At 58.8% G+C, this 22,858-nt stretch overlaps 1 protein-coding gene across 10 annotated transcripts in view; it reads right to left on the bottom strand.

The window, feature by feature from the left end:
- NTNG2 (netrin G2) overlaps positions 1-22,520 on the bottom strand; it is a 67,151-nt gene extending 44,631 nt beyond the window's left edge. For 6 of the 10 annotated variants that reach the window (XM_043567221.1, XM_043567224.1, XM_043567225.1 and 3 more), the window contains exons 1-3: positions 22,397-22,520; positions 18,539-18,669; positions 17,601-18,300 (exon numbers count right to left, since the gene is read on the bottom strand). In XM_043567221.1, coding sequence (XP_043423156.1) covers positions 17,601-17,813 — 213 coding nt within the window. In that variant the 5' untranslated portion in view covers positions 17,814-18,300; positions 18,539-18,669; positions 22,397-22,520. Of the gene's footprint in view, positions 1-5,203; positions 5,280-16,164; positions 16,369-17,600; positions 18,301-18,538; positions 18,670-19,562; positions 19,648-21,641; positions 21,752-22,396 lie in introns of those variants that run through there. The other 4 variants (XM_043567222.1, XM_043567223.1, XM_043567226.1 and 1 more) reach the window with 4 other exon arrangements.
- Between the last annotated feature and the right edge of the window lie 338 nt (positions 22,521-22,858).

Raw genomic sequence — 22,858 nt, 5'->3', positions numbered from 1 at the left:
GTTTCTTTGGTGAACATTTATTTGTTTTTGGGGAGGCAGAGAGAGACAGAGCGCAAATGGGGGAGGGGCAGAGAGAGAGGGAGACGCAGAACCCGAAGAGGGCTCCGGGCTCCGAGCCGTCGGCACAGAGCCCCACGCGGGGCTCGAACCCACGAACCGCGAGATCGTGACCTGAGCCGAAGTCGGACGCTGAACCCACCGAGCCCCCGGGCGCCACAAGGCCACACTGCTTCGAAGGGGCCAAGTGGGACAAGAAGCCAGGGAGTCGGGCTCGGTGATGTGGCAGGAAACTATGCCCTTTGCCCAAAAGGGAAGGACGCCACCGCCCCCAGACCCGTGCCGCTCCCTTGAGAGTCGGGTTCCACGGGGAGGCAGACAGCCCATGGCTCTGCCACCCAGGCGTGTGGGCAGGCCCAGGGAACAGTTTAGCAGCTGACAGATTTTTCTGAACCTGTCTGCCGAGTTGCCAACTGAACTGTCTCATGCTCAGCCCGTCAACCTCGGCGCGGCTGGAGGCATCTGCCGGTGGGAGGCGGGAGGCTGCCAAGGAGAGCCCTGGGGAGGGGTGGGGGGGTGAGGGGTGCCAAGGCGGAGGGACGCGGGGCAGGGCCATCACCAGGCATCCCGAGGGCTCTGAGGGTCAGGCGAGGCAGCACCAGCTCCCTCTTGCAGAACTGGACTTGGGCGAGCAAAGGTAGGGGAAAGGCAACAGGCAGCTGAACCAGCCCCTCCCTCCACCTTGCAGGATGCTTCTAGAACTCCGGGGAAAACTCTTCCAGCCTGGCCAGGTGTGTAAATCAGTCCCAAGTCCCCTGACCCATAGGGTCACGGATCTGGGATTCAGGTGATTGTCCCTAACCCCACGTATGACCCTGGGCGGGGACTTGCCCTGTCGGTGCCTCGGTGTCCCCATTCGGGAAATGATCGAGCTCTGACACTGACCTCGCCGAGTCCACGTTCCTCGGCCCCCCACCCCACCTGGGAGGAAGGGCACAGAGGGAGGGCAACCCCTCCTCCCTCCACTCCAGGGAGAAAGCCAGGGTGCCCAGGGAATTCTCCCTAACAAATTATTTCCTATTTATTGGTAAGAGAAGTTGCAGCGGGGATAAATTATTAACAAAGCGGAAACGAGATTCCGTCGCGAGCAGATTCTAATTCCAGCTGCCCTGGGTCTCTGGCTCCCCACCCCCTCCCTCCCTGACCTCTCCTCCTGGGGTTCCGCTGACCCCTGTCTCTGTGGCTCCCCCCTCCCCAACACCCTCGGCCCCGCAGGCGTCTCTCCCTCACCCTTTTGGGTTTCCGTTTGAGCTGGAGCCCGGACCGAAGCAAGGTCACCCCTCCCTGCTCGTGAATCAGCGGAAAGCGACCCGAATGGCATTTCAGGGCAGAGCTGCCGCTGGCCAGGGCAGCTCCCCTTGGTTTTTTTTTCTTTTTTGGTTTGGTTTCTTGTTGGAGCCATTTCTTCCCAGCCCAGCCACTGCTCATAGGAAAGGCCAGGAGCCTGGACAAAGGGCCTTCCCTGGCCTCATCCATCCCGGCAATGAGCATCCAGAGGCCACGGCGAGAGCCCCCCCACTCGCCCCAGCCCCCGACTCCCCACCAGCCACAGTGGGCATCTCCTGGTCAAAGGTCCACCTCAGACCCCCCGGACCCGCCCTGACCCCAGTTATTCAGCTGCCCAGATCAGCTCTCCACTGTTCCAGTTGTCCAAGTTGTGTGGGAGGAAAGGGAGGCCTTTCACTTCAACCCTGCCTACAAGTTACCTCCTTCCAGAACCTTCCGTGACTGGGACTGCACTCTAGGACAGCAGGGACCAGGTCTGGCCTCCCCGTTCCCCACACTCCCCAGTGACGATTTGCATGAGGACCCCCAGCCATTGGCTGCCACGAGAGTGTTTGTCGAGCCCTTACTCATGAGGGCACCTTCTCGCCCGTGCCAGTCAATCTCCTTGCTCCGGCGCAGCTCAGAGAGGGTGAGCAACCTGCCCGGCACCACCCAGGGAGGACTGTGTGGCTAGCCGGCTTCCGACAGCCGTGGGAGCAGCCGGCTGAGGTTGGTTCTAGAAGCCAGCAGGGACCCCCACCCGCCAGTCCCGTGCCCCACCTCTGGCTTCCCCGACAGACACAGCCAGCAAGACCTTCTGGTGACCAGAGGGCATCAGGTTGCCCCGGAGGACTGTCCAGGAGGGGGTCAGCTGGGAAGCCAAGGTCAGAAGGACAAGGGTGCAAATGTCTAACCCCACTCACCAGGAGGGCAGGTCCAGTAGGACTGATTTCCTCCCTCAACTGAAGAGCCAGAGGGGATGGGTGGGGCCTTGTCAAGGCTCTGGCCAGACAAGAGTTAATCTTTCTAGGAGCTTAAAATTGTATAGCAGTCTCCCCCCAACCTCATCCACACGGGATACTTTCTAGTACCCCCAGTGGATGCTTGAAAACCCAGATAGTACCAAACCCCACATATACTGTTTTTTTCTTTTTTAATGTTTATTTTTACATACATTTATTTATTAATGGGGGGGGGGGCGATGGAGAGAGAGAGAGAGCTCGTGAGCAAAGGAGGGGCAGAGAAAGAGGGAGAGAGAGAGAATCCCAATGCGGGACTCGATCCCACGACCGCGAGATCTCGATCTGAGCTGATATCAAGAGTCGAACGCTCAACTGGCTGAGCCACCCGGGTGCCCCTACCTTTCTGTTTTTATTTAAGAAATCTCTACACCCAGGGGGCGCTTGGGTGGCTCCGTCGGTGAAGCGTCCGACTTCGGCTCAGGTCATGATCTCGCGGTCCGCGAGTTCGAGCCCCGCGTCGGGCTCTGTGCTGCCGGCTCGGAGCCTGGAGCCTGCTTCGGATTCTCTGTCTCCCTCTCTCTCTGCCCCTCCCCTGCTCATGCTCTGTTTCTCCCTCTCTCTCAAAAAGTAAATAAACATTAAAAAGGAAAAGAAAAGAAATCTCTACACCCAACGTGGGGCCCCAACTCACGACCCCGAGATCAAGAGCTGTGTGCTCTTCTGACGGGGTCAGGCAGGCAGCCCTTTACCAATTAGGCACAGCAAGAGAGCAACAGTGGTGACTAACAAACAATAAAATACAACAGTCATAACCAAACACGGTCACAACAGTTATCTGAGTGTGGTCCCTCTCACTCTTCCTGTGCTGTCCTCACCCCTCTCGTGACACGAGGCGACGAAAGGCCTACGTGACGGGGCGCGGTGAGGCGAGGCATGTGGGCACGGGGACACGGCGTGGGGCCACCGTCTGACCCAACGCCAGGAGGGAGATCATCCGCTTCCAGACCACGGGTGACTGTGGGTAACTGAAACCACAGACAAGGGATGGCTGCTGTACTCTTAAAAAAAAAAAAAAAGGATGCATTCTGTTTTGCCCTGGGCATATGTGGATTCTTCCCACAGCCAGATTTCTAGGAATGTTCGGGGTGGGGAATTCTATCCCAGCTGAAGGGAGCCTGTACCGATCCCTATGGTCCCCCCCCACGGGCGGCTTCGGCACCCCAGCCCCTCACCTGCTACATCATCACTGACCAGGCGCGTGCAGGCATCGGTCCCAGACCAGGAACGGCTCCCCCTCCATTTGCACACCCCCAGCGACGGGGAACTCATTACCATAAGAAGCAGATAGGCCAAACTAGACTGCTAACTCCCTAGAAAGTCTGGCGGTATATTTTGGCTCCCACTCCATGCACTTTCTTTGCCCCAGGCCCCCTTGCTTTTTGCGTTTTGGTCCTGTTTTCTCTGCTTATGCAGTAAACAGTTTCTAATTGATTTGAAGAAGCATCTAGAGAAGCTGGATTCGCCCAAGCCCTCCTCCTCCCCCATGTCAGGAGCTCAAATCCTTCCCCACCAGCGCCAGCGGGAAGGCTCGGTGCCTCCTCCTGCACAGACACAACCCATTCGGCCCTGGAGCCGCCTGCCCTGCTCTCCGTCCCCCCTCCCAGCACACCCCACTCCCCACCAGAGGCCCCCCCACCCAAACAGCCCGATGCTTTTGCTTAATACCTTTTTGCAAAGTAAAGAAGGAGAGATGGGGGGACGAAAGAAAGGAGAGAGAGAAAGGGAGGGAGGGAGGGAGGGACCGGGCAGGGTGGGGGCAGGGTGCAGGGAGGAGAAAAGCCACATCCAGAGAAGCCGGGTAAAGTGCATTATTGATTCAGGACTCAGAAAATGCTTAGAGAGTAGGAAACGCGCCTGCTCTTTAAAAGCTTGTGCAAAGCTGAAGCTACACACATGCAGCCTTCCCAAAGAGGGCCTGCTCTGCTGACATGAATATTTTATCAGGGAGGAAAGAAAAAGTGGTGGGGAGGACTTAAATGCTGGGGTGGGGGTGGAGGGCAGAGCGCGGAGCGGCCCCCACCCCCACCCCGAGAGCAGACCTTGGCCTCCTTGCCAAAGAGCAGAGCAATGGGGCCTCGTGGTCCCGAAAGGGGCACCCACTGAAAGGGGAGGGTCCGGGAGGGGTGAGGTCCGAAGCTTGATCCGAAGCCCCTCCCTTAACCTTTGCCCTGCCACTACCAGCCCTCCCCCACACTCCCCTGCTGAGCCCCGGAGGCCACCCCCTCGGATAAAGTCCAAACCCCAAGGGGTCCTGGCTCTGCCCAGCCCCCACCATTCACGCCCCGCTCTGCCTTGTTTCTGTTTTGTTTTTTCTTACACTTCCACACTGAGTATTGTCCCTGGACAATTGGGATCATGATTTTTCACGTGAGACTTCCTCCTCGCTACGCATGACAATCCTACGAGCTAAGGCACAAGTCCTCATTTTGTTTTTCAGATGAGGAAACGGAGGCACGGGTAGGCACCGTGCCCCGATGGGACCTCGGTGAGCAAAAGGCAGAACCGGTGTTAGAAATTGCAAATTACGTGCTCTACGGAAAGCCTAGCAGGCTACCTGTCCCTCATACAGTCATTCCTTGGTTTAGGGGCAATTTAATGGCTTTATGGGCCACAGATGGAAGAGTGGACACAGCGCCCAGAGGGATGGGGACTGCCTGTACGAACAGCCACAAGCCGAGGCCTTGAAGGCTTTCTTCTTGCTGGTCTCTGAGGAGCTAAGAAGTGGTGGGGCAGCCCGGGCAACAGCTGGGCACACTTGGACAGGTGCACCACCCTGTGGATGAATCCTTTGGAGAGGGCAGGGGTGGCGAGGCTGAGCTGGTGAGGGTCCGTTCGTTGATTTATTCACCTAGCCTTACTGACTGTTCCCGCATGTCCTGTTTGCAAAGTAGTCCCGGCAAAGCAGCAGTCAGGCCAGGCTGGTCATCAAAATTCCTGGAAGGGAGGGCGTGCAAATATTCCTGGGCCCTCAGGCCGGAGATTCGGCTCCGGGTTAAAAGCAAAACCAACCTACCAAACCCCTCTGCCGTGACTCGGATGCCCGGTCGGGTTTGGCATTCTATGACGTCAGGCCTGCTATCACCATCACCCCTGATTCATAGGCGAGGGACGTGGAGCCCCCAGAGGCCAGGCACCCACTCAAGGTCACACTTCTAGTAACCCGGGCATTTTGACCCCTTACGGGGGCACTGAGCACTCTACGGTGACCGCCAGAGAAGCCACCCTTGGCTTGGTCCCCCAAAGTGGCCCAGGTGACAGGCCAGGAGGAGAACTGGGCTGGGCTGGTCAGGAAGGCTTCCTTGGGGAGGTGGGGTTTCGGAAGGGCGGGCCTGGAAGGAGGGGTGGGCTAGGGACGGGCAGGCGGAGGAAGACTCAACCAGGCTGTGAGGAGGGGTGCCCTGTGCAGCGAGGCCCCGTAAAGGCCAGTCTGGACGTGCAGAATTTGCGCAGGGAGAGACGAGTTAACGCACTTGGCAGGCCGGCGTCCTGGCGGGGAATGGAGGGGATGAGGGCAAAGGGGCGGCCTGGGGCCAGCGGTGGCCTTGACATTCAGCAGCTGCAAGAGGGCCCTGACTGTGGCTGGCCAGCCTTCCTCAGGGAAGAGGGGTTAAGAACCTGAGAACAAAGGGCGAGGGACCCCGAGGCGGGAGCCGGCCCCCCTCAGCCCCCAGAGGCCCGAGCAAGGCTGGGGCGTCCGCAGGTCAGGGGCAAGGACGGGTTCCGAGAACGAACTCTCTCCCTCTCTGGCCTTTGAATTTAAAGGAATGACAAGATGCTTAAGGCCGGAAGGGATCCGGCTGGTCCTGGGAAAGGCTGAAATGGTGGTTCTCACACTTGGTGGTGCCCCGGGACCGCCTGGGGAGTCCAATTAAACCCCGGTGCCCAGGCCCGCCCCAGGGACCGTGTGCAGGATGGGCAGGGAGCACACGGGATTCCCCGTGCAGCCGGCTGAGAGCCGGGCACGCGGGATGCGGGCCCCAGCAGAGCCTCGAATCTGCACAGCGACCCGGCCCCTGCCTTCTCCACTCCCCCAGTCCCATCGGCCCACCCGAGTTTGGAGCCTTCAAGAAGGCCGCCCCAATGGTTAGGAGACACGGGACCGACGGAGGAGACAGGCACAAAATCGGACCCCTTTCCTGATGCAGAGGCGCTGCTCACCGTGGTTCTCACCTTAGACGCACCCGGGCCCCCAGACCAGCCACGTCACGCCCTCTGGGGTAGGTCCTACCTATCGGGGCGGTTCAGCTGCCCAGGAGACTCAGCGTGCGGCCAAGCTCGAGGCCACTGCCCCGAGGACCCGGCCGCGGGACAATTCTCCATCTGGCGGTGGCCCCCGGCCCCCAGCCCCTCTTTCCTACTGCTACCCCCAGGCTGAGAGGCGGCCAGACTGTTGGGGATCCCTGGTGGGAAGGGGCGGGCTGCCCAAGCCAGGCAGACAGCCCCGGTGGAAGGCGGTGGAAGGCAGATGCTGCCACGCTCCCCCCTCCCCGTGGCTCTCTCCCCCCTCTATTTTTAGGTCCATTACTGTCCATTGTTGGGTGTATTTTTTTTTTTCCCACTCTTTCCCCAGAAAAACAGCTCAGGTTCCTCCAGGCAAAGCCGTCTCCCCAGAGCGTGGGAGCACACACACTGCCAAGTAGATATGATATAAGTGAATTATCAACTAAGTGGATCTGCAGACTCCGTCATGTCTCAAAGGGCAGTGGGGGGGGGGGGGGGTAACCGCCACCATTGCTCACTCCTCCCCAGCCCTCCCTCCTGGGGCTGACAGGGCGTGCTGGGGGAGGAGAGGCTGGCAGGGACAGTATGCTCACTCAGCACGAAGGGCCACACGAAGGGCCACACGCAGATGACAACCAACTCAATCCATCAGGCGCTAAGCTATTCGGAGCGCCTCACGTCAGCTAAATGGCCTGCTTAGCGGCTAAATGCTGGGTCCGGGCGGCCCAAGGTGGAGGTGCCGAGCTCGTCTGCTTCGATGCTGTGTGACTTTGGGAAAGTGGCCTCCCCTCTCTGAACCTTGGGTTCCTCATTATTCAAAATGGGTATAAGTATGGGATCTACCGTAAGTCTTCTGGGAGGGTTCAATAGGTTAGGTGAGGTTAAGTGCTTGGTATACAGTAGGCGCTCAATAAATGCAAGCTGTTGGTTCTTGAAGGGGGAGGAGGAGGAGGAGGAGGAGGAGGGGGAGGGGGAGGAGGAGGAGGAGGAGGATCAAGACAATCCTCAGACAATAGGACCAGTCAGTTATAAGAAGGAAAGCATTAATCTTCCTGAGCATGAGGGCCCCCCAGAAGGACCGTAGGGGTCCACGAGTGGACTGAGGGCGGTGTGCTTGTAACCGTGTGTGTGCGCGTGCCTGTGTGTGTGTGCGTGCCCTGTTCCTGCAGGAGTACCATGGACTCTCAGAGGGGTCTGAACCCCCGAGGCAGGAGCCCCTGCTGAGGGACGGGTTGGTCTCCTGCTTTGTTTGTCCCCTCTGGGTCCCTCCTGGGTGCCTGGGACCTTACTGGTTTGCTCCCCCGCCTCTCACGCTCCCTCTCCAAGTTTCAAGGTCCCGAAGGTTAGCAGCAGAATCAGGGAACGCAGTGGGGTTCTGAGGTTGACCAGCCGACAGGAAATCTCCACCTCAAGACTTGGCTTGAGGTCACCCAGCTTCTAGAAATCGGTCCAGTGGGGAGCCCGGACTCAGCACGGTGCCAGCCCCAGGGCTGTGGGATTTGGGAAGGTACCTGGGGTGGGGACAGGGACAGCAACAGGGTGCCCTGTGGCTGGCTGGCTTCTCCTTCCACCGTCACCTGCCTTGGGCTGTCTCTTGATTCCCAGAGGGAGGGGACGCCCCAAGAACCCCAACTGGCCGCCGCCATCTGCTTGGGCCAGAGCAGAGGAAGGTAGCTCGAGGGTAACGTGCAGGCTCCATCGCTCACTGGCCTCCTTTTCACCTTTGCCCAACAACAGACTCTGCTATGACCGAGGGGGAAATGCCCTGGTCGTGTTTCATTTCCTTTTATTTCCCCGGTCGACACTTGGAGTCAAGTGGACAAATGACATGGGCCGAAGGAAGGAACCGGGATGAGGGATGGAGGGATCCAAATGGTCCCGCGGCACCCAGGGCAGACAGCCGGGGGACAAGAGTGTCAGATCCTTGATGACGGGCCGAGTCCCTTTCACGGGGGGCGGGGGGGAGCTCTGGAGGGCCCCAGGTTTGGGCGTGGAAGGCAGATCAATGGGAGGGACGCAGCGAGAGCTAGGGTGCGTTCCCTAATGAAGGTGACCCTTCCACAGCTGGGCCCTGAGATCCCGGGTCCCCTTTCTGGCCACCTTCCGTGGTGCTGCTGCAGCTGGGAGAACCACAGCCTGGCGGCGGGGGGGGGGGCAGGCTGGGATGGGGGCCTCGGAGCCCTCTGGGCCCCGGGAAAGCCAGCTCTGAGCACAGCCGGGTCACCGGGGGCCGCACACACGTGTGAGAGCTCACCCGGGGGTGGGGTGGGGGGCAGAAGGCAAACGCGTTGACGTTATGTCACACGAACCCTGAAGGGGCAGCTCGGGCACCTGCTGGCTGCAGGCGGCCTCCAGGCAGGCATCCCGTGTCCCCCACCAAACGCCATCCAGTGAGGTCACGAGTGGACAGATGGAGATCTGGTATGGAACGCCTCATGTCCCCAGGGCTCTGGTGCATTCTTTCAGGAGAGCCGCGGGCCTACGGCGGAGCCTCCCGGGTCTGCTGTCCCTCCCCGGGGGCCCAAGGAAGCCGCTCCATCCTGCTGGGCCTCAGTTTACCCTCACACAGGAAATGAGGGGAACTAGACTTGCCCAGCAGCTCCACGTCGTGTTTATGGGGGGCCCTAGGACGGCCGCGGGGGGTGGGGGGCTCAGGGCCCCGGGGACCGGGGCGGAGGGACACCAGTCGCCTGGCCCAAGGAGCCCACTTTCCCCTGAGCTGCCAGATCCGCGGTAATTTGCTCACACGTCCTGATGTTCTAACCTTTAAGACCCCTTCCAAACTGCACTCCCTACTTGAGACAGAAGATAATTGTCGGCAGCATTTATTTCGTGGGGCAAAGGTGGGAGACAGGGACTCTTCTGCCCTGCTGAGTGGGTCAGGGAGGGGTGCCGTGGAAGCTGGAGAGGAGCTACCCCAAGACCATAGAGAAGTCACAGGTTGGGCGGTGCTCCCCAGTTATCCTCCTCTGGGCATCAAAGCTAACAGCCCAGCCTGAAAGCTAGGTCGGGGGTGGGGGGAAGGAGAAGCGGAAGAGGAAAGGAAGGAGGTGAGAAGGGGGAGAGGTGGGGAGCATGCCTCGGGCCTCACCATGGCATCGTTGTCAAATACCCGGGATCGGAGTTCAAGCCCGGACTCTCCCCTCAGTCTTGGAGTCTCAGTGTGCTCATCTGTGAAATGGCGACTACAGTTTCCCGTGCAGGGCATTTGGGAGTGCCTGAGGAGACACCCGGCCCGGAATGCTCAGTGTTTCCACAGAAAAGATGGAGATCCCAGACGTAAACCTTCACGCCTACGGTCAATGGATTTTCGAGAAGAGTGACAAGAATGTTTAATGGAGAAAGAACGGTCTCTCCAACAAAATGGTGCTGGGGGAACCGGCTGTCCTCATGCAAAAGAAGGAAGCTGGAACCTTCTTTTATAATATATACCAGAATTAACTCAAAATGGATCGAAGATCTGGACACGAGAGCCAAAACTGTACAAGTCTTAGAAGAACACATGGGGGTAAACATTCCTGACCTTGGATTTAGTAATGGTTTCTTTGATACAGCATCCAACGCATACACACAAAAAGGAAAAAGAATAGATCAATTAGACTTCAGTAAAATAAAAAAAAAATGTGCATTAAAGGACACAATCAAGAGGGTGAAAAGACTATCCACAGAGTGGGGAAAATATTTGCAAATCGGGTATCTGATAAGGATCTAGCACCTAACATATGTCAAGGACACACAGAAATCAACAATAAAAAGGCAACCCAATGAAAAACAGGGCAACAGACTTGAATAGATATTTCTCGAAAGAAGATATACAAAGGGTCAATAAGCACGTGACGCCTAGCACCGTTAGTCACTAGAGCAAAGTGAATCAAAACCATATGAAATGCCATTTCACACCCGCTAGGGTGTCCACCATAAAAAAAGACAAAAATGAGAAATACCCAGTGCTGGCGAGGATGGGGAGAAATTGGAACCAGGCACAGTGCTGGTGCAAATGGAAGGTAGGCGCGGTTGCCATGGAAAACATTTGGGCCTCCACCAAAACTTAAACATAGAATGACCATATGACCCAGCAGTTCTACTCCTAGGTATACACCCAAGAGCAGCGTCCACAAAAGAAAATTCTGCCCAGGTACAGAACAGCATTATTCATAACAGCCCCAAAGTCAAAGCGACCCCCATGTCCATCAACCGGTGAATGAATACAAAAAAATGTGGTCTACCCACACGCTGGACTGTTACTCAGCCTGAAAAATAGAACGGAGTTGACACCTGCCAGGACACGGTGAGCCTCGAAAACGTGACACTGAGCGGAAGAAGCCAGGCGCAAAAAGTCACCTGTCGTATGATTCCATTTACGCCAAGTGTCCTGAATAAGCAAATCCTCGGAGACAGAAAGCGGACGAGCGACTAGTTGCCAGGGGGCTGGGGGGAGGGGCGATGCGGCGCGACAGCGGCCGCCGGAAACATGATTTCCTCTTTCCGGGTTGAAGACGGCTCGAGACTACACGAAAAGTGGTGATCGCACAACGTTTTGAGTGTACTAAATGCTACTAAACTGTATCTCGAAAAACGGTTAAAAAGGCAATTTTTCTGCTCTGTTTTCCTGCAATAAAATGATTTCAGTGGTTAATTTCAGGGCATGTGAATTCCACCTCAATTACAAATTGTTTTTTAAATATTCTTCTAAAAATGCCCTTATCCCAAGAACAAAACTTTTAACTGCGTGGGGATGGGTGGTAACTAAACTTATCACGGTGATCATTCTGCAATATACACGTGTATCGAATTGTTACGTTGAACACCTACAACTAATACAGTGTTATCCGTTCATTATATCTCAATTAAAAAAAAAAAAAGGATGGAGAAAACCAGAGGGAAATTACGTGATGTGCCGTTGTATTTTTAGCGTTCATCGTTGTTTCTCTTTGCTTTGGTTTGCATCTAGGAGAACACTTGGGAAAAAAGTATCTAGTGCTGTGCGCGCCGCTCAGAGCCCCCCTATCTGCACCGGGGTCCCCCGTTTTGTCTGCGTGTGACCGAAGCCGAACCCCAGCCTGGATTTCCCCGGACTCCCAGAATCCATTTGGCGATCTTCCGGGAGCATTGGTGAATCTAGGCAAACCCCATCTTTGCACAGGTGGGGACGCTGAGGCTAAGGGGCTCGGCCTGGTGTCCCAGCAACAAGGAGACTTTGCCAGAACCCGGCACTGCCCGGCTCCCCTCCAGTGTTTTTTCTGCACTGACACGCTGTCCCCCGCCAGCCGTTGGTGTGCGCTCAGAGAATCAGAGACACATTGTCGTCTATTTAAGCAAATCTGCTGCTGATGGAAAACAAATCAGAACCTGTTTCTGCATCATCTGCCGTTCCCTAGTTTCCTCTGCATTTGGTCCCCGCCTCATGGGCCATATGGACCCTGGCCAGGTCTGAGACCGGGGAGCCTGGGCCACGGGGCCGGGGGATGGGAACAGAGCTCTGCAGCCTGGGCCCGGGTCCGGGGTGGCAAGGGGCTGTCCCGCTCCTTCAAGCCTGCCACGTTCCGTTCAGGCCCCACCCGTGGCCTCGCTCTGGCCTCTGCGTGCACACTGTTCCCCTGCTCCCCTCACTCCCACCACACTCTTGGCCCGGCCCTTCCCCCCCCACTAGGGGTCAGTTAGGATCCAGACACAGGAGGGCTGAATCTCCCCCACTAAGTAGACGTAGGGAAGCCTCGTTCTATCGATTCATCTGTCCAACAGCATAGCAACGCCGTGCCCTGCAGGTTTGCAGGGCGGGGGGAGCAGTTTACAGGGTCAGGGGAGTCGGGGGGCTTGGATGGGACAAGGAGGTGAAGCGGCTTGTCCCCTCCCAATCACCCACACCTCTCTCCTCCTATCTCCTGGACCCTCCCTCTGTGTCCCTGCAACATGTCAACTCCCCAGCACCGGCCGTCGCCCCTCGGAATCCCAGACCACACGGGTGCCGCCCCCCATCTCTGAAGTCCCACAGTGCGCGCAGACTGTACCCCGCATCACGTGCCCGGCCGATAGCCCTGTCTTCTTTGTACCGTCACTCCTTTGTCTCTCCAGCTACATTCCAGGACGGAAAAGAAAACGCCCGTTTTGGAACACTTATTCTGTGCCAGGTGCCCTGCCAAGGTCTCTCCGTGCTGCGTCTCATCTCATTTGTCAGCCTTCCTCTGAGCCCCGGGGCTGGTGTCATCCCAGTGTTCAGATGGGAAAACTGAGGCTCAGGGCACAAGGGACTTATCCAAAGTCCCACAGTCCAGAGGGGGGGGGGGATAACTGGAGCTCACCTTTGCCCCTTCCCAAATCCCAAGTTCTCATCCACGGCGGGTGTAGCCTGCCTGTCTGTCCACCTGCCCATCCCCTGCCTCCCTGCACATGGGATTTGAGGCAGCTGCTCCTCATACACGCAAGGCAGGAGAAAAATGAAACTATGTGGAAAATCAAGGGCAGAGAACGTAGAGTCGGAAAAGAAAGACGAGCCTGGGGAAGGCAGGGATGTGTAAACTGGAAAGTTCTAGAACTTCTGACACTCTTTGGAAAGGTGTCCCCTCCGGGCCCTTTCCCCTCCCCCCCGCGCTCCAGGTGCACTGCGCCCTATCCTCCATGGGGTGTCCGTTAAGGGGCAGGGAGCTTGCTCACGTGGGCACTGACCTCACAGCGCGCTGCCCCCGGCCTGTCACTTGTCTGCTCCCCAGGAAGGAGGCTTCACTGGGCAACAAGATGTCATGCATGGAACTATTCTTGTCCCAAGCTGGGCCCTGCCTCAGGCGTTTCGACAGAATGAGCCACTTTAACTAAGGGTTGGGTGAAGCTCAGGTTCCAAACTCGCTTTCTACCTAAGGACCGAGCCGTGCAGACCTCCTGGTGAGATCCGATCACAACTCCCACAGCCAGGGGCCCTGACGGAGAGAAGTGAGAGCTTTCGGGGCTTCCTGGCCCGATCAAAACCCTGGTCCTTCCTGTAAGACTCAGTTCTAATCTCCCCTCCTCTGAGAAGCCTTCCCGGATCGCACCGACCTCCCACTCCCCCGACCATTTTCCATTAAGCGCTTACCTAGCGCTGACTGAGCCAAGAGGGAGGGCAGCCGTCCTTCGGGGCTCCTACCACATCAGAGTGTCTCCCCCACGCCTTGTTGGCCGTGTCTGTTGTGAATATCTGCAAGGTCGGCCGTGACCTCGTGTTGAGGGGAGCAGGGGGCTGGGGCACGCTCTTCTCTGTGGGTTCGGGGGCCAGGAACACAGCAGGGAAAGGAGGCCTGAACCAGGGGGCCAGTCGGCTCAGTGCTGCTGGCTGGGAATATTTCTTGAATACCCACGTCTGGCAGGAGGCGGGGCACCTATGACCTCGATTCCGCAGACGGAGTTCAATGTCACGGTGAGGAGGTGGGGGCTAGAAGACTCAAGGGTCCACCTGCCATCTGCCTTAATCAGCCCAGCAGTCCCCTTGGGTGGGGGGATAGGGCCACTGGCTCGGCATCTGGGTAAACTGAGGCAAGGAGACGGCAAAGCAGGTTCTGAGGGAGAAGTGTGCTCAGAGATACACCTTCGTGGCCCCTCGACCAAGCCAGAGTCTCCTTGGATAAAAAGTTGACTGTTCATCTGCTTCAAAACCAAGGGGATCAATGTTGGACTCGAGATAACATCGAAGCCTGATACTAGAACAGAGCTCATACTCTTCAAGTGCGTCCGGATATTCTGAGGGAGGCATTTCCTTCTCCTAAGCAGTTGGGGGGGGGGGGCAAGGCAGCCAAGATCACCCCCCCAATTACAGATGAGGAAACGGAGGTCAGGAGAGACTTACCCCCGGTCACCCTGCCCGAGAAAACAGCAAGGCTGGGATGGGAGCTCGGGGCCTCAGACCCCAGGCCTGTGCCTCTAGACAGGAGACACGCAGCCTCTCTTTGGCAGCTTCCAGAGGGCCTCAGGGCTGTGAGCTCCCAGCTCCACCCCTCACTCCTGGGACCCCTGCATGCCAAGATCCCCCGGGGACATGAGCAGCGAGTCGAACCCACGACTGAGCAATTATGTCGAGCAGCCGTGTCTCAGAGCGTACCCCGCATGCATCTGAATTGCCTGCATTGCTGGTTAAAATGCAGGTTCTGGCTCAGTTGGTCTGGGGCAGGGCCTGGGATTCTGCATTTTTAACAAGGTGAGTCCAAGGACTGCACGTTAGGTAGCAAGCAGGTATCTACAGAATTGCTTTAAACACTACCGGCCTGGTCTGTGGCCAGCAAAGTCTCTCTCTCTCTCTCTTTTTCTCTTTTCCCCACTGTCGCCCCCTCCTCACCGTCTCTCTCCTGAGGCTCAAGGGTTGGCTTTTATCTCAGAGGCACAGGAAGAGAGTTTTGGAGCACTGAGGGGCCTGCTTCCCACACCCAACCTCTCCCGCCCCCCGGGCCCTGCAGCGTGGCCAGGCTGGCCCTCTCCAGCCGGGTCCCCCAGAATGGAGGGCAGAGGGCTGTCTGTCCTCTCCCGCGGCCCTCATTGAAATTTTGCCCTTGCCCTCAGATCCTCTGTTGAGAGCTCATCCCTATTAATTCTCATTGTGCATTTAGAGCCAATAGGTTTTTATTTATTCATTTATCTTGGTCTTCTCCCCCCTCCCCTTCCTCACCAGGCTGGAATTTACAATTCAGTTCTCAGGTGGCCTTGCGGAAGGACGGAAGGACAGGAAGCCTGGCGGGAGGGAGGGTCTGCACACTGAACCCTGGAAAGGGCGGCTGCCTCTTGGCCCATCTTGCACCCTGGGGGTGCTCCAGGGCTCACACTCCAGTTGGCTGGATGCTGGGACAGGACCTGGGACCCACTGGGCGCTCGCAAGGCTAAAGGGGCAGTGGGGGGCTGGCTACTGGTGGGGCGCCCCCTGGTGGTTCACATCACCTGCCGTGCCCAGAGCGGTTCAAGCTCCCCGGCCATGCCACAGAGCCCTGCTGCCCAGAGACTAGAAATACGGGGCGTGGCGTCCTCAAGGCTGAACAGAGGAAAGAAAAGCCAGGGACACGGCTGAGGGCCTCCTAACAACAATAATAAATGCATAACACCTACTGCACATTGAGCACCTACTGTGTGCCAGCACGGTGCCCAGGGCTTGGCACGGCCAGGGCGCATCCCCTTGCCAGCCCTGTGACACCCAGACAGTACCACCTCTACTTTACAGGGGAGGAAACCGCAGCTCAGAGGGGCAGGCCGAGCCACCTAGTGGGTGAGCACAGGCCCTGGTTTCAGACCAGTTGCCTGCCCGCCTTCTAAACTGAGTGACCTTGCCAGGATTTAGGCAAACCTTTCTAATCCCTACAACAGGATTAGAACAGTCCCCCCACCCCCACCCCCGCCAGAGCATCCCGGAGATGATTAAATGAGACACACACAGGACCTGCTCAGGGGAAGCTGCACGGGGGGTTGAGTCCATCTGGATGGGAGCCCCCGCTCCCCGCAGAAGCCAGCTCCCCCCCCCACCCCCCCGCCTGCCCAGGCAGAGTCCCCATTCTTGTCGGCCGCACATCTGTAATCAAAGGCGGAGCAGGACAGCAGCCTGTAATGAAATATTTAAGTCCACCAGACAGCTGTGGAGACACCGAGGACCCACCTATGCGGGAGATGTTGAAGACGTTGTTCTTCCTCGTCTGTCTCCCCGGGAGAGAAGGAGAAGGGACATCGCCTGGGCTCAGGTGGGGCAGCGCTAGGATTGTGGGTCGGGGGGGGTGACCACCCCACCATGGCAGCCACACCGGGTCCCCCGTGTGAGGGTGCAGGCAGGGCCGAGAGTATTCTGAGCCAGCTTTGGCCAGGAGAGGGCCTCAGACTTGCATTTGATGGTCACCTCCACCCCTCAAGCCCTTGACCGGAAGCTGGTCCAATGAATTATGATTTAGCTGCCCTGTCCCACACCCTTCCCCCCAGTACATTAGGGCAATGATTAATATTTAAGAGAAGAAATACACTCGAGACTCTAATAGTAGAGACAGAGGTTGACTCTGTTCAGGGAGTGAGTGGAGAAGTGTTCACAGGAGCTGGGGGGGCGGGGTGTCGGCCTAACACACAGGCTCAGAACTGGGCTCCGCTGCCCGTCGACCTGGCCTTGCCCCTGACCTTCAGGAGCCGACCGCCTTGCTCACCCCTGAGCCAGCGAAGCCCTGGGATCCCCAGTGCAGTGACCCCCATGGACTATCCAGTCTCTGCCCCCAGCCCTGTGCTGCCTTCTTCCCTCCCTTCCCCGCTGGCTCCCTTGGCCCAGCCACCGTCCACAGTGACAGACTCATGACGGACTGCTGACTGTCCAAGTGGAAACCTACCTTCCCAGGCTGACTGCCCTGTGATAGGAACAAAACTCCCCGCGGGACAAAGGCATCCCCAGGAGCCCGGGGCGGGGAGGGGATGCCTGCTCAGTCCAGCCATAGGCCCCAGAGGCTCCCTCAAGGACAGCCTAAAGATGACAACGAGCCCCTCCTGTCAGCTCCCACGGCCTGGATGCCCAGCGCGGGGCTGGGGAGGGGACTCTGCAGAGCTGCCCAGCGGGAAGGCCTCTCTCGGCAGGCAGTTTAGCTCAGTGGCTTTGGAGCCAAACACGCGAGTCCCAGCTCCAGGACTTCCTGGTGCATGACTCCGGGCCTCAGTTTCTCCATCCGTCAGAGGCCCAGACATGCCACCCCCCAGAACTCCTCCTTTATACGACGCGGGGTCCGCCTGGCGGAGCTGAGGGGAGGACTTGGGCGTGAAGCTGTCAGCCCACACACGAGGAGCTCCCACAGATGACCCCCCGCTATTACGGAAACGATCCAGTGGTCAGTGGGCCAAGAATGTGCCCGCCCCAGAGAACGAGGTCACGTGACCTCAGAGCCCCGGGGCGGGGGGGGGGGGGGAGCAGGGGGGGGTGCGGCCTTTGCTTTGGCACTTTTCCAACGTGGGACAGCCATCCGGTGCCCATCAGCCTTGCATCTGGGCCCCCCATCGTGCTCACCCATCACAAGAGTCTGTCCCGGACCCCCTCCCACTCGGCCTGAGCGAAGCAGTGGGCTGACTTACGTGGGAGCAGAATCTCTCAGGGGGGTCTCCACACGTGATGCCTGAGGGTTCCACCTTCACCTTGACGTAGTCCTTTAGCCGCATCACCTTGGGCTGGCAGGCATAGAACTCCCAGGTGGGGCCCTCATCCGTGGTCACCCAGGATTTGCAGATGTCGTAGTCCCCAGAGGCCAGTGGGAGGCAGTGCAGGAACAGAGCCAGCAGGGGCAGCATGGCTGAGCAGTCCGCAGGGGCGTGGCCCGGACGGGCGCTGGAGAGGCAGCGACTGGGTCAGGCGGGACTCTCGGCCTCAGCATGGAAGGGCCACATCTGCCAGGCAGTGGTGGCTGGATGACCCGGGGACTCGAGCACCGACTGCCGGGTCGCAAAGGGCGAGGAACCTGTTTCTTCCCGAAGGCCGATGCGGAAAACCCAGAGCCGGCGTTTCTCAGACTGCTGATGGGCAGATCAAAAAGTTGCCCATAACTTGGCGTCCTCCTAACCTTGGCATTACACCTCTCCCGGAGGTGAATCTGATCAAATCAGGCAGGCTCTCAAATTGTGACAGCGGATGGAAATGGGATAAGGAGCAAATCCGCGGGGATCCGGCATGAGGCGGGATCAGATTGCTTCTAATTTTTGTCCCTCCAATCAATCCAGGTTCTTTAAAGGACCCTTAATGTGTGATGGGCTCAGCACAACCGCAAAACAACCCTCCGGCCTGCGTTGTAAAGATAAAATAAAAATCAGGAGGTGTACGTGTTAGCTGGAAAGATGTTCCCTCTGTGGGACCGGACTGGCATCTCAGACCAATAAAAGAGATTTCTCTTCCCATGGGCTTAAAGTGACACCAATGGTGTGGCTGGACTACGGCATAAAAAAGGTGACCGAGGTTTTAACTGGGGAGCAGCTTATGTGGCTCTGCTTTGTGGGGACGGGCACTAATGGGGGCCGCTGACCTTGGCTGGTAGCCATCGGCAACATATTATGAAGTTTCTCACACTTCCGCTCTCAATGCATCCAGGTACCCGGGGCTGGCTTGTCTTTCATTGTTAAGAGGGGAGGAGAGAGAGCTCATTAGCAACAACACCTGCAACAAATTAAAAAGAGAGAGGGTGGGGGGAGAAAAGACGTGTAAGAACAAAAGCTCTCTGGCAAAATGTGCAAAAAATGAGGCTGCATTAGCGAGGTCTCCGGAGAAAAGTAGGTTATTTTTATTAACATCAGAGCCGCGCATTTGGAGATTGGGCGCGTTGTCAACGAGGTGATTTGGTTTTTTTCCCCTCCTTTCCGGGAGCTGTTAGGTCAGCAGAAGGGCCCCCCGCTTCGGGGTCTCCGACTTTCCAAAAGGTCTTCGGGAGTCAAGATTGAGTGACCGACAAGTCAAAGGTCAGAGTTGTCACCCTGCGTGCAGACGAGTCTGTACGTACAGGTACGGAGGAACACAGAGGTCCGTGTGTGGACCCACAGGTAAGAACCAGGAGCGGATAAATCTCTCTCCAAATTCTGAAACGGTGAATTTCATTTGCAACGCTAAGATACCAGGGACATTGAAGACTTCCACAGAAGTGACAGTGGTTTGTCATAATAGGTTTTCTGATCAAGGCCAAAATTCTGCAATAATCCTTAGAGGGTGTGCCCATAAATGAGTCACCATTATGATTATTGCTCTGCTATTTTAAGCTACTGATAATGATTTAAGAGCCCAAAGAGCTATAACTAAGACAAATGTTACCTTGTAGAAAACATGACTCCACTAATGTGGTGCGTTCCCAGACACTTGATACATTACCAGGAGAATTTGAGTCCAGCCAGTGTGGGATCCTGGCCAAAAATACTAGCCAATAGGGCAAAGGTTATGGAATGAGTCACAGCAGAAGCCCCGCATTATTAATTATTCTGGTTATTGTTCTACCTAGGATTATCGCGTCTAAATCCCCAAACTGCTCTGGGCATCCGTGCTAACCTCAGCCTGATTCTCACCTGACATCCTCACGGAAGGTCTCTGAATTCAGAGTTAATCACTTTTCCATGAAACCCCGTCCTCGGCCCAGACACAAACACACACCTGCCAGAAATGACAAACCGGGGAAGTGGACATTGTCCAGAGAGGGCTGGTGGCTCACCTGGGCTCCCCGCAGAAGCCCCCAGCTGGTGTCCCCACGCTCCTGGTTGGGGGGGGGGGACTCATAAATCTGCATTAAGGCGGCCCCTGCCCCTGTCTCTGGCTGAAGGGCTCTTGATGGAGAGGAATAAGGAGTCCAGGGGGACCACGTTCTCACCGCTCACCTCTGGCTGTTTAAAGAGAAACCTGTTATAGAGCCTGCCTGGCCTTGAATGCGCTCCTTGCTAGAAACTCTCAGAAAGAACCCGCCTGGCGACTATTTTTACAACCTGAGAAAATGTAGTAAAAATAAAATAGCGCGGCCGGCAAAGGTTTGGATGCCTCTACCCAAGCTTCGTGCTGCCCAGAAAACAGCACGTCCCTAATTAATTCTTCCAGCCGCGGACTCCCAACTGTTCACAAACAGGTAGGGAGCTCCCGGCGGCCGGCGACACCCCCTCGGGGGCGCTGGCTGCGGGCTTCCTTGATCTGCAGGGCCAGCGGCGGCGGCCGCGGCGGCGGCGCAGGGCTCGGGCTGCGCGGGGAGGCAGCGAGGCCCGGGAGGCCGGGAGGCCACGGAGAGGGAAGCTCGGAGCCCCTCGAAAATCTATTCACCGCTTGGCAGTTGGGCTGGTTTAAGCGCGGCGCGTTCCCTGCAAAGTGGGGTGCTGGTGGAGAGCCAAGGACAACCAAATCTGCTGGGGGTGGGGTAACAAATGTGTTTACAACCAGTCAATCAACTGAGCGTTGCTGGTATTATAGGGGGAACTGTGAGCTCAGCGGGCGCACATTACAGTCGGCTTTTGCCAAAAGTGGGGGGTGGGGGGGTGGAAGGAGGGGGGCTGGAGAGAAGCAAGAGTCTCCGGGAAAACGAGGCGGAAAGCAGGGAGTGCGAAGCCAGCAGGGAAATTTCAGAGTTAAGAGGTTGTATCCCGGTGGGTCGTTTTCTCCTTGGAAAATAAATCTTCACCTGATATTATTAAGAAACTGCAGCTCCCAGAAACAAATAGAATCAATGCGCTTTATTTTCTTTTAAGAGTCCTCAGGAACCGAGGTGGGGGTGGGGGGCTGATAGCCAGGGTATTAAAACCCGAAAATTAGATTTTGCCAGGATTTCTGAACTCCGATTTCTCTGTCTTATTGAATTAGCGCCTCTCGGAGCTGGCTGGGCTCGGAGCAGGCTCCTCCCCGAGTTACCGGCTGCGCCCTCGCCTCTTGGAAAACTTGGCGCTGTGGGCGCGGGGGTCCCCTGGGGGGCACTGGAGGAGGCGGTAGGGGGGGGCGTTGCCCACCTTGAAGCTTCCTCTCCCTTCCCAGCGGAGGGGGGGCGCAGCGGGGCGGACTGAAATCTGCTTTCCAGGGGGGTGGGGGGTGCCCGAGGGCTAGGAAGGAAGGGGGAGCCCGCTGCGGCCAGGTCACCTTCTCGCCCTCCACCCCCGGGGCCGGGGCCTGGAGGTGTTCCGAGCTCCAACAGCTGAGCCGCCCCGGGCGCCCCCCAGCCCCGGGACGGGGGCCGGCTCCGGCTCCCCGCGCCCCCCACAGCCTCCCGGCGGCCGGGAAGCCCCGAAAAGTTGAGGGCTGGGGAGTGGGGGCGCGAGAAGGGGGCCTCGGCTGCGCGGGGGCGGGGTCCGTCCCGGCGGACCGAGGGGTCGGCCGGGGCGCATTCCGAGCTCCGGGTGGGCTGCAGGAGGCGTGCTTCGCGTAGGGGCGTGCCTCGCAGTCCCGCAGCTGCGGTTCGTCTTTCCGAAGTTGAGTGCGGGCCCCGGGCGCGATTAACACGCACGCCTTGTAATGAAGGCCGGGCGGCCGCGGAGGGTGTGCCCCCCTCAGTGGGCACCGCCTCCCTCGATCAGGAGCTGCCGAGCAGAGCGCCCGGGGAGCGGTGGCCCCCTGACTCCCGGCGCCGCTTCCAGCAGCGCCCCTGCCTCCGCCGCCCCCCGCCCGCGCGGGCAACTTACTCGGAGCGGGCGGACCCCGCGAGCCCGCGGTCCTCGTCCCGCCTTCCCGCTGCCTCTTCTCCCCGGGTCTGCGGGCCGCCCGGCCCGAGGTTCCGCTCCGCACGTCCGCGAGCCGCTCCGCGCGCACCCCCCGCCCCCGTTAGCCCACCCCTCCACCGCACCGAGAGAAGTTTCCAGCCTGGCTGCCCGAGAGTTTGTCTGGGCAACTCGCACAGACCCCGTTTCCGGAGAGCTGGGAAGGGGGGCGCGAGGAAGGGAGGGGGAGGGGTGGGCCGAGGACCGTGGCGGGGAAGTCGGGGTGGAGGCGACGCGCGGGAGAAGGGTTAACCTCCTTTCCACAAACACATGCAGGCGTTCTTGCCACATCTAGCCCCGGCGCACACGCGCGCGCGCGCGCACACACACACACACACACACACTCACACTCACACTCGCACGCACGATGCCAAAGGACCCTGGTAGGAAAAAGCCAGCCGGAAAGACGAGCTTTTCCTTTAAGACGCTGCCACAAAGGCACACTCACACGCCCCTCTCGGGCGACGCCAGCCCTCCGCTCGTAGCAACAGCCACCGGATAACTTTTGCATCCGAGCCTTTGCTGGGCCGCTTTAAGTGGCTCCCGGGCCCCGGGAAAGGCTGCATGGTCACCCAAGCCCTTTAAAAATGAAACCAGGCTGGCGAGGCTGCAGCCGCTGGTCCCCCCACCCTCCCTCCCCCCCCACCGCGCGCCCGCCGGGCTCTCCCCGCCCGCCTTACCCCCGCTCCGAGCCGCTTCCCGGCGCGCAGACCCGGGAGGCCGAGGACCGCCGCCCGCGGGCGCTCCGCCTGCCCTGGCCGACGCTGGGTGGGGGCGCGCGGGCCGGAGGGCTGAGAGCCGCTGCTCCTCGCCGCGCGCCGCTCCCGCCGCCGCCGCCGCCGCCGCGGCCGTCAGATCGGGGCTGGGGAGCCCTCCGGCCGCCGGGGGGGCCGCCCGCAGCCGTCCCGGAGACGCGGGCCGGGGGAGGGGGCCGCCCGCGCCGCCCGCATCGCCCGCCCCGGCCGAGCGGGAGGTCGCCTCTAACAAGTGCAAACTTTTGGGGCCCCCTGGGCGGCTCGGAGAGGACCGGCGCGCGGGCACCGGGCGGCCCCCGGCCCGGGTGGGCTTCGCGGCTGCTCGTCGGGGCGCCGGGGCATATCCCCCCGGCGGCGGCGGCGGCGGCGCGGGCCAGATGGCGGGGC

This window comes from Prionailurus bengalensis, chromosome D4 (assembly GCF_016509475.1).
Source record: "Prionailurus bengalensis isolate Pbe53 chromosome D4, Fcat_Pben_1.1_paternal_pri, whole genome shotgun sequence".
Classification (NCBI taxonomy): Eukaryota; Metazoa; Chordata; class Mammalia; order Carnivora; family Felidae; genus Prionailurus; species Prionailurus bengalensis.
This window is presented reverse-complemented; position numbering and strand designations above follow the sequence as displayed.